The sequence below is a fragment of the Galeopterus variegatus genome, unplaced genomic scaffold, assembly GCF_000696425.1.
Source record: "Galeopterus variegatus unplaced genomic scaffold, G_variegatus-3.0.2 Scaffold139, whole genome shotgun sequence".
Taxonomy (NCBI): Eukaryota; Metazoa; Chordata; class Mammalia; order Dermoptera; family Cynocephalidae; genus Galeopterus; species Galeopterus variegatus.
The window spans coordinates 12,629-24,074 of record NW_007726250.1 but is presented as its reverse complement, the minus strand read 5'-3'; the positions used below and the strand labels follow the sequence as shown (position 1 = coordinate 24,074).

Genomic DNA, 11,446 nt, shown 5'->3' with positions numbered 1-11,446 from the left:
TTGGACAAAAGATCACCCTTGCTACACCATAGCAAGGAATTTGGCTGCATTGTGTCTATGCCTTTGGACTTCGTGGAAGGTGGGACTTGAGAGTTGTGAACCAGAATTTTTGGCAGAAGAAATTTCCAAGCAGCAAAGCATTTAGGAAGCTGCATGGTTACTTCCAACAGCCTATGCTGAGTTATGGCAGTGAAGGAATGATGTAAAGCCAGAATTAATTAATTAATTAATTAATTAATTTATATATAGGGGTGACCAGTAAGGGGATCTTAACCCTTAACTTGGTGTTGTCAGCACCACGCTCTCCCAGGTGAGCTAACTGGCCATCTCTATATAGGGATCCACCCCATGGCCTTGGTGTTGTCAGCACCACACTCTCCCAAGTGAGCCACAGGCAGGCCCTTAAAGCCAGAATGTAAAAGGGAAGCAGAGAGTAAAGATTTAGAAAATTTGCAGTCTGGCCATTAGATAGAGAAGCTGAGAGCAGGAGAAAAATGCAAAGGTGAAGCAGATAAACTGTTTGCCAAGGACATTAACTTGGTAGTGAGGCAGCCAGATGCTAAGAACCAGGACAATGGGAAAAAAGCCCTAAAGGCATTTGAGAAGTCTGAAAGGGTGCCCCACCCATCACAGGCCCTGAGGCCTAGAAGGACTGAGTTGTCCTGGAGGACAGACCTGGGGCGCAGCTGCCCTTGTGAACCTGCTCCCTGCATCCCAGCTGCTCCAGCTGGAGTGGCCCCAAGTGTGGTTCGTGCAGCAGCCCTGGAGAGTAGAGGCCTGAAACCTCGGTGGTGTCCACGTTGTGTTAAGTCTGCAGGCCAGCAGGACATGAGAGCAGTGGAGGCGTGGCAGCCTCCACCCAGATTCCAGAGGATGTATAGAAAAGCCTAGGGACCCAGGCAGAGACCTGCCACAGGGGTGGAGCCAGCCTGAGGCAGTCACACCTGGTAAGCAGGTGCTTACAATTGGCAGCATGGGACAGGGGCCCTTATACAGCTGCTGGGGGAGGAGGGAAGTTTCTACCTGTAATAAACAGGTTCCAGGTAGAGGGGACGAAAACCATCACATAGGGGGTACTACAATGTGGCAGGTACTGGCCTGGGCCATGTACACATGTTACAATTGACCCTCGTAACAACATGGGGAAATAATATTCTTATGTTACAGGTAAGACGGGGCAAGGAGCTCCAGGTCACGCAGATGGTAGGTGGCAAAGGCTAGACTGGGGTCCAGATCAGTGGGACTCTGAGTCACTCTTTCTGGAGCAGTTGATCTGGCCATAGGGAAAGAGCTGGAGGGATCAGCCTCTGCTGATAATGCCCCAGGGTCAGCCAGGAACAGGAGGTGAGAGGTCAGGGCTATTAATATACCTCCTCTCCCCACCCTTCCTGCCTCCTGCCCCCTTCTCTCCACCTGCACTCCCCTCTCCTGCCATCCCCCACTTCTCCCAGGCTGTTCTGGCCCCATGTGAGTCATTTGCTAGGTGGCAGGGGTAGGGAGGAAGTGGGCACCTTGGCCAAGCCACCCCAAGGAGAGGACCAGGAAGAAGATGCCCCCAGAACCCTGGGTTGGGAAACTCCTTTTGGTCTCTCCTGGGGCTTGAGGCATGCTCACCAATCCCCTTCTCAGACCCTGATTCCTCTGCAGGTTAACTCAGCTTTGGAGGTGCCACCCTCACCTCTAGGACACAAGTAGGAACAGCCAGAGAAGCGGAAGTGACTACCTGGGCTGTTGCTGTTGTCTTTCGGCATCATGGCGCCAGCAACGGTATCTCTGAGAGGTTTTCCTTACAGCTCACCGGTCTGCGTCCAGGCTGGGAGGTTTTGCTTCACCCTTAGGCAGGAGAAAATAAATTGTGGGATGGAATATGAGCCAAATGTGGCAACAGGGAGTGGCGAGGGGCCAGGTCTCTGGCGGTTCCCTCTGGGGTGGTAGCAAATGCCAAAATGGACTTAACCCAGGGTTTCTCTGTCTACTGGGATCCACTGGCTGCTATTTAAAGAAAGTTACTCACCTCGCTCCAGCTCCCTCTGCCCTAACTTCCAAGCCAAGGCAGAGTCGTCTTGTCCTGTTAGGGTATAAGTGTCACCTCTCACAGAGTGACAGAGACACAAGTGTATTTTGAGCAATAAGAAGCCCAAAGGGACTGCACCCAGGGAGAACTCCTTCAAGAGAGGAGAGCCCAGGCACAGCCCCTGAGCAGGTTTCGCTTCAATTTTTATTGTACAGGCAAGAAAGTTACAGAAGAAACACAAGTGGTTACTCTATCATAGTGAAAACATAAACAAACTGGCTTCATTAAAGCAGGTGTAACGTAAAACACTTCAAGCAATTTACCATCAAAAGGAGTCATAAAACTAAGCAATGTGCCATACAAAAAGAAACAATGAGATAATCACCATAGCAGCACTTAGCTCCCCAAGAAACTTAAAGAAACATCCGAGGGTAAGATTGGAACGTCCCCCAACCACTAACTAGCAGAATATCCTCGAAGATCTTAGCTCACATACTTTCCCATCATTTACGTTTAGCTGCACCAAGGGCAACTGCCCCCAGAGCAATCATTTCTGCTGTGCTTCAGTTCTCTTATCTACACCAAAGGCTTTAGTCCTGTGAAAGTTTTATGGTCTTTCCTAATCTTAGCATTTCTATGTGTTTTCCTAAAGAGCTGGGCTTTGGCTTAAACTAAGGACTTTGGTCCTTCTGAACTATAGGACTTAGGTCCTTCTATGCTATAGGCTTTGGCCCTGTGAGATACATGTGTTTTATTTCTATCTCATTAATGTCAATATCCTCCACATATAAGGACAAGAAGATAGTAGAAGACAGCCATCTGATAATTATAGAAGCAATAGAATCTATACACAGAAGGAAATGTGGGAGGAACGTTCTGGCAATTACTGGGGGCTGGGAACATTTGTGTCTACTCCATGATAATAGCTAATACTTACTGAGTATTTGTGATGAGCAGGGCTCCTTACATGTACCTCATTAAGTGATACACACACCCCATGAGATGCGTGCTATTGTGGCTCCCATTTTAAAACAGAAGAAAGGTACATGTAAGTACCTTTCACCACAGAAGTTAGGTAACTTGCCCACATCTTCACAATAGCGCTAGAATCGGGACTTGAATCCAAGTCTTTCTGATTTGTATCTCATGTTTTCAATGACTGTGTTCTACTCCCCAATTACACAAAAATATTTATTGATGTATATACATTTATATGCTTATTGTAAATGATTCTTCTCATTCCAAAATGATGTCTTGTGTCCTGTGCCCAAGTCCCTGCCTAGGTAAATTTACTAGTGTTGCAGCTTCCCAAAGCCTGCAGCTGCCCTGCTTCTGCAAGATCCTTCACCCCACAAGAGTCCACAGTCTAGCCAGACCCTGGCCCAGCCCCTACTGTGGGCTGCCTCGTCCCCTCTGTGGTTCTCCCCTAACTGTTGGACCTCAGGTTCCCATTCTTTATGTAGATAAGAGTACAAAGAACATTTTCCTTGCATAAAGCCTTGTTTTATTATTTGAGATTATTTTCTTCAGGTATTTCTAGAATTAGAATGACTGGGTCAGAGGGTATCAACATTTAGAATTTTTTTCATACCTAAAGCAACACCATTATACATATAAACTATACCAATTTACACTCACACTAGCAGTATGTAAGGCTGTCCACTCTCCATCTTACCAGTTCTCACTAGTCTTCTTTTTAAAAACAAAAACAAAAAACAGATCTCTATATTGAGAGAATTTGTTCAAGTTCTGTTTGTGATTATCTTGCCTTGGGATATGAGAAAAGAAAGCGAGTGTTGATTGTGTTTAGGCACTATTTTAAGAAGGCAAAAGAGCATTTATCAAGTACCCCCCCCCCAAGACACAACAAAAATGCTAGCAAAAGCACTTACAGTATAATAAAAGTATAATAAATGCTAATGACATGGTGCTATCATGTGTGTACTTCACCCTGCACCAGTGATTGCTGTAAGACTTTCTAAACAATAACTCACAGTATTCTTTCAGTAACCTTTTTGTATTCCTGTTTATCGATAAAGAAACTGAAACACAGATGTTAATTGACTTGCCCAAGGTCAGAAATCTAGTAAGTGGTAAAGACTGGGTTTAATCCCAGCCACATGGACCCAGGAACCCCTACACTACCTCTGCCCCCTCTGATGCCAAGGAAAACCGAATGAAGCTGACAAGAGACCAGAGACTTCAACAAATGTCGGGAAGACAGAACTGGATGGGGAAGTGATATCTGAATAAAGAGGGGTGGAGGGAGCTACTGTCTAGAGAAATGCAGAGAGGACAGATAGCCAGCAAAAATGGTCTGCTAGGCAGAGCCTCAGAGAGAGACTAAAGATGAGAGGAGACACGAGGGTGGAAGCAGGGCTAAGCCGGCCAGTCCGTGCTCCATACAGCATTCATGGCAGCCTTGAGTCTACCCCCTAGGGAAAAAATCAGAGGGCTCATGACTGAATTGAAGGGCCCCAGAAAAAATATCTTTGCACTCTGGCACTTAGGGGGTCCCTATTCAATCACCCAACAGGGAAGCCTGCCAGTTGACCTGCCCCACTCTTAAATATGAGTTGGCAGTCTAGGAATCAGATATATGAGGAAGGCATCAATGTGGAAGAGTGGCCATGACAAACAAATAAAATTTTGAAAATAGAAAATGATTTTTTAAAATTTGAAGCCATGTCTTCAGGGAGATTAAAAGGATATTTTATTCATAAAATGGAAACATGATCCACTGAAAAGGAGAAAAAATAATGGAGCAAATGAGAGATCTTGGGAATTGAAAGGTGATTGAAAAAATAAATAACTCAAGAGAAAGATTGGAAAAGAAAGTCAAGGAAAGCTTTCAGAAAATAAAACAAAAAGATGACAGAAGAAATGGAGCTAAATGGGGAATAAGAGGTTACCATGCACAATCATTTCTTAGGAAGATAGTTGATGGGTCCCTGAACTGGCCCGACACCAAAAAAAAAAAGTTACTTGAGAATGAGCTGCAAGGGGAAAAAGATTGTGTGTGTGTGGAGAATGAGCTGCAAGGGGAAAAAAATTGTGTGTGTGTGTGTGTGTGTGTGTTTCCATGGAGAGGGCGGGTTGGGATAACCAAGAGAGAGATAGACATAGGATCCAGGAAACAGGAAAGTCAACCCAGAAAGACAGGAATCGGAGGATTCCAGCTGGCTGTGCAGCAGGCCTAGAGAGTAACCCATCCAGAACAGAATAAGTGGAGAGTTCTGCAGGGAAAGAGGACTTGATATACTACTCACATCATTCGCAGTTTGAAAGAAACTGAGGAAATGATGAAGGTGAACAGTGGAAGGGGAAAAAACAAAGGCAATTAAAAACATCGAAAAAACCCTAAAGCTGTGTAAGAAAGCGTGTACAGTCATATCATACAACTCAGCTTTACAGTAAGTAATATTTAAAACATCACAAAAATGTCAATACTCTTGTTTGATTTTTAACTTTTAGAACAAAAGAGAATATTTAAATATGAGAACTAAATATACTTGTTACCAATCAGTGTAAAAATGAATGTACAGTGGTGGAAGTCAGGAGGCGAAGCACTGAGGGGAGGAAAAGGGGGATTCATATAGTCATTTCCAAAGTGGGGAGTCAAGAAATATGGACTCCAGTTGAGGACATAAGAAATAAAGGTGTAAGTAAATTACCTACAGCTGCAAAGTTTCTGATAGAGGGTATAAAACCAGTGACATAATGATATTAGGAGAAGGTGGGGAGGGGAGTTAGAGAATGTAAAAATAAGTGAAATCCTTATCTATTCTAATAGGAAGTAAGTCGAGTCTAAATTTCAAAATGGAGACAATGGAAAAATGCAATAGCTAGTACAGTTATGCACCACGTATAACATTTCGGTCAACGACTCCATATACGGTGGTGGTCTCATAAGATTGTAACGGACCTGAAAAATCCCTGCTGCATAGTGGTGGTGTAGCCCTCACAATGCAGCCCAACACATCACTCATGTAGGTGCAACAGGCTGTACCATGCAACCTGGGTGTGCAGCAGGCTGTACCGCCTGGTTGGTGTAAGTGCTCTCTATGATGTTTGCCCAGTGACAAAATCACCTAATGATGCATTTCTCAGAACCTAATCCTGTCATTAAGCAACACGTGACTGTATTTATTGACCATCTGCTTTCCTCCAGGCACCATTCTATGTGCTTGGTAAGCATTATCTCCTCTCACACAGTTCTCCCAGCAACCCTGTTAGAAAGGTGCTATTCTCACCCACATTTTTCAGAGGAGGAAACAGAAACTCAGAGAAGTTAAGTAATTTGCCTCAGCTGGTGACACCCAGAATTCAAATTCAGGCTTCCTCTCTCCAGAGCACACACTCGCACTATTCCATCTCCCAGTGTAAGAACATTATTTAAAGATATTGATTTACTACCTAAAGAAAAAGCTAAAAATGAAAGCAATTGGGGTGAGCAGAGCCCCAATAGTCGTTGATTTGTCTTAACCATATACACTTATTCTTTTAATTTTTTTTTTTTTAATTTTAAGAAAACAGAAGTCATTTTATAGTAGGGAGTAACTGCTACCCACAATAATGGGGTGGTTTCTGGTGCCACCGCCTTAAAGATGATGGAAGCAGGTGTTGCAACACCAAGGTCAAGGGTTCAGATCCCCAAACTAGCCAGCCACCAAAAAAAAAGTCAAAACAAAAAAAAAACCAATTTAATGATGGAAACAGTTTGAGCAAGTGCCAATAAGAAATAAACCTGATTCCTGGTGTAACAATGTCAGTTTAGGAGAAGCCTTAGTGGTTGATGAAACCAAGTTTGCTAAGAAAAGTAGGGATGATGACATACAATGTTAAACTAAAATAATCAGAGTGAACTCTAATCTTGAACAGACATATTTTCTAGCAGCACCCTGCCCCTCACATATGTACCTATGAGCTTATTCTCTACTCAAAGGAACCAAGCCTCCCTGGAGGGGACCTGAATTCCACAGGCCTGTGATCTCCGCTGCTCCAGAAAGCAGGGATGTTTTCAAAGATGCTCAGAGCCTGCTCAAAGGGGCACCCACTAGGAAGTCCTAACAACTCAAATGTAATAATAATAATTGATAATGATTATTATGATCATGTTTAGTTGGGCCAGGTTGAGTCTGTGAAAGGTCATGAGTTCATAATAATATTCAAAAGAGAAGAGTTGAGATAAAGTATACCAAAAAAAGGCAGATATAAAGGCTAAAAAAGGTAGTTATAATGCAAAGAAGAGTTAAAATAATGGGGACTGTTTATTTGTTGATCGATTTCAATGAGAACGGGAGTCCTAATATGTGTGGATATTTTTCCTTCTATTTATTTATGTGCCTATTTGTAAGGGTTGAGAAAGAAAAAGGATCCCCTTTCCTTTGGAAGCTGGCGTGGACTCTCAGCTAGGCCATGTTACTTTCCTCTTGGACAAATAATCTTATAGAATGTCAACCTCAGACAAGGTGACTTTGAGACCATGATAAAATGAGACAGAACAAGGCCATGTCATCATTTTGTCTAGGCACGGACAAAAACAAGGTCTCTGCACCACCCACAAAATACCCTACAAATACTCCCTTTCTTGGTTACAAAGAATGACTGTTCCCTCTTTATCAAGTACAGCTTTGATCTTCTGGTCCCCCCACTCTATAGACAAGCTTTACCAAGATACCCACTGACAGAACTGCCCCCCACTTTCTGTAGTACCCTATCTAGAGTGAGCTTTGTTTCCTTAGACCCTCCTTCAAATCACCAAAGATCAAATCCTATAATAGGTTCTTACTGGCGTCCATGGATCTCCACAGTGTGCCTTCTCCCTCACCAAGAACAACAGACGCAGCGTGTTCGGCTGATGACAGGAGAGACCCTGCTGGCCTAGGCTGGAGGGCACTGACTCTAGAGATGCACCCGTATTGTTAGGCAGCCGGGAAGCATCCCTGTCAGGCCATCAAAGGCAGGGACACCTTCAAGCAGGTTTCTTTCTCTTTCCAAGCCACTGTTGCTCTGGTCATTCTGGGGCAGATCTATTTCCAGCTGCTGCTCTTTGCTCTCAGACTTTATCTTAACAACACAGTGGTTCCCAAGGCCCCCGGATGCTTCTCCACCCACTCGCCCTCATGCAAAAGCCACTCGCTTCCCCATCCCCTCTTGCCACTTCTTGTCTTAGGGACTGGGTGTCCACGTATCTGTTTTCTGGGGCCCTTTGCAGCCAGAGATGCCTGTGTGACCCAGTCCTGACCAATGAGACACAAGGGGAAGTCTGCTGAGGGGCTTCTGGGGGCTTCTTGCTGTAAGGGGCAGGTGTGAGAGGAAGGCTGGCTGCACCTTTCCCCCTTCTTCCTGTGTGACTCCGGAGCCAGGGCTGCCGTCTTGAAATCACAAAATGGGTGAGCAGAAGAGCTGGGGTCTTGGACGACGCCAGACGTTTGTAAATGAGTCTGCACCTGGATCTCATCCTTGTCATTCTTGGTCTGGCTCTGACCCTTGCTTGGGGCCTCAGCAGGGTGTTGATGCTGGATAGTCCCTTCTGCTTGACTAGAGCACATTAGCCTGCAGGTTGGTCAATTCCTGGAACGGCTATGGGTAGAAGGGAGGTGGCTGGAGGAAGTCCAGGCTGCGTCTGCCCCAGCCCTGCCCCATCACTCTAGCCTGAGCTCTTCAGGTGCAGCAGGACAAAGGTTCTCAGCAAAGCAACTTCTTCTAAGTGGCTGCAGGACATCCTCCTCGGGCAGTAATCTTTAATGACCTCCCAGGGTCAAGTTCAACTCCCTTAGCCTAGCACACAGGCCCTCCTGCCCGTTCCAGCTTCATCCTTCTCCCCACTCCCTGCCCCCACAGTCCCCTTGGTTCTAGGCACCTTCAAGGACTCCTTACTTCCTTGACCTTGATCTACACCCCTACACACCTCCAGGCCTTCACTCAGGCTGCTCCCTCCTCCTGGAATGCCTCCCCCCCCCTTCCACACCATGTGAAATTACCTCTTCCCTGCTGGCTTCCCCGGTCCATCCCTGGGCTCCCGTGAATGTCGTGCTTTCCTGGTGTAGTTCTGTGGCAGGTCTCTTCATGCACCCCATAGGGGCCCCATCGCATTCTCTGCTGCATCCCCTGTGCCAGTGCCTATCACCCAGGTACCCTCCACCCTCCTGGACACAGCCTGGCTAAAATCTGAGGTGCAGGAGGCATTAATTACTTGGAGATAAAAGCAACCAGCCTCTGGACGACACAGCACAACCTCAGTGTCACTCACAGTGGCATGATTCTATGTTTTTTCCTTTCTATCTTGATGGACAGCTGTTCCTGGCAGAGAACAAATAAGACTGTGACTCAGATTTCACACAAATTACCTTGCTGATTTAATGTGCTTTTGAAAGTTCTATCAGATTTCTGAGTTTCCATTTATTTCCTTGTGTCTCCTCCCTCCAGCCTTAATAGCTTTATACAAGGAGAAAGAGAAAGAGAAAGCAAAGAGAAAAATTAGGAAAGTAGGGATCCCAGCTAAAGTCTGAAGAGAGACCTTGCATGAGCATGACCTCCCAGAGCCCCCCCGTCTCTAACAGCAGTCAGGCCTGTCTCCCTCCAGCCTCCCCCACGCTTATCCACTAACTGCTGCCAGGAACTTCAGGCAGAAGGAGGGAGACTTGACACCTTACTACACTGGAAGCACCTCTGAAAACACACAAAAAGTCCTGTTCTTTTTTGTTTGCAGTCAGTACCCATTAAATAGGTCCTACATTTAAGAAAAGAGAAAAAAAAAAGACTTCTCCCCAAATCAGTCAATCAATCAATCTCAAAGGGATCTAAATGGAAATCAGAAAGAAAACACTAAAAATGTGCACTAGAAGAAATGTTGAAAATAATGTGGAGTTGGGTGAGACTTTTCTACTCAAGACACAGATCCCAGAAGTCATAAAGGGAAAATTTGATAGATTTAATCTCAGAAATTAAAAATTGCAAAGAATGCCATAAACAAAGCCAGCATAAAATGGAAGCCCAGGAGACACTATTTGCAATACTTGTAGGAGACAGAAGGTAAGTGTCCACAGGACATAAGCGGTGCTTTGTGTTGCTTCGCCCTCCATGGATTTGTCACCCCACCTCCCCTGGGTGACAGAGATGCAAAGGATTACTCAAAGCCCATCTCTTCTGAGCAGTGAGAGACCCCAAAGTGGTTCACTTCCCTGGAACCCTCCAGCAAGAGGGATCCCTTCCTTGGGAAATTAACCCCAAATTGGGGTTCTCTTCCTGCATTTATTTTCCAGACCAGGAAGTTACAGGAAGAGAACATAGGTGGGATTATAGTTTAACAATATAGGCTGGTAACTTTCAGTGAAACAAGCCAGATGACATTCCGGTAAGGCTATCAACAAAAGCTTGATCATAGCAAACATTCCTTCTTACAGCAATTTCTCAGTATCTTTACATAACAATCAGTAACTAGTCAGTCCTTGAGCCAGCAACCTGCTGTGCCACAAATCTTTATCTTACACCAGAGACTTATAGCCTGAGGAAAATTTCCAGTCCTTGCAAGGTCAATATTTGAAAATGCAAGGCTTGGGAAAACCAGGCCCTGTGAAGTACATATGCTTTATGGTATATTCCACATCACCCCCGTTTTATTTATTTAAAAGAAAAAGCAAGAGCTATAGATCAGGTTAGCATAGTTAAGACAAAAAGCATTTTGTTAAAGCAAAGTTGGAATCATTTAGCATGGCAAGTCCTTTTAATTTACTTCAGGTGAGGACTGGTGATGTCATCGTCTCAGGGTGGCAGCAGCAGCATCATGCCAGGTGCTGTGAATTGGGTGTAATTACCAATTGCTGAAACTCCAGAATGGGAATCTGCTCTATATAGTAGTTGATTCTGAGTCCAGAGAGTTTGTTAATGTTAATCTATCCAGGAGATTACTGCTTTCAGAGTGTCTAATCTTATGTAAAATTTTTGATCAATTACAAGTCTTTTGTTTAAGAGCAGGATGTCTCATTCAAGTTACAAACGCTCTTTAAGGCCAGGAAAATTTAGAGAACTGCTTTTGTAGAGAAGACGTTATTTCCCCCTTTATGATCAAGGCAATCCTCATAAAAGCATTGATGATCAATATCTTGATTGAAAATGTCTTACTTTTCTTTGTATAAGTCCCATGCTTCTGGGAATGCTGTTTCCCAGGTGAAGATCTGTCTGTCCCACGTCGGAGAGAAAGACGAACAGCAGGATGAAGCAGCACCAGGCCAAATTACGGCAAACATAAAAAAGGGGGCCAGCAACATGGAAACGAGACATGCTATCTTATATCCGAAGTTTTAAATTATATCCTGTTATAAAGAAAGAGAGTTAATTTTCATCGAACTTATAAAAATAGCCATATTGCCATAATAATCATAAGGATACTTAAAGTTATTAAATTTGGGGGATCAAATAGGGAGAAAA

At 44.5% G+C, this 11,446-nt stretch overlaps 1 protein-coding gene across 1 annotated transcript in view; it reads right to left on the bottom strand.

Moving 5' to 3' along the window:
* The window catches only part of LOC103605573 (apolipoprotein L2-like), a 16,985-nt gene extending 8,417 nt beyond the window's left edge, over positions 1 to 8,568 (bottom strand). The window contains exons 1-3 of the mRNA XM_008590194.1: positions 8,348 to 8,568; positions 2,015 to 2,068; positions 1,799 to 1,833 (exon numbers count right to left, since the gene is read on the bottom strand). Of these exons, the coding sequence (XP_008588416.1) occupies positions 1,799 to 1,833; positions 2,015 to 2,068; positions 8,348 to 8,568 (310 nt within the window). The remainder of the gene's footprint in view (positions 1 to 1,798; positions 1,834 to 2,014; positions 2,069 to 8,347) is intronic.
* Positions 8,569 to 11,446: the final 2,878 nt, after the last annotated feature.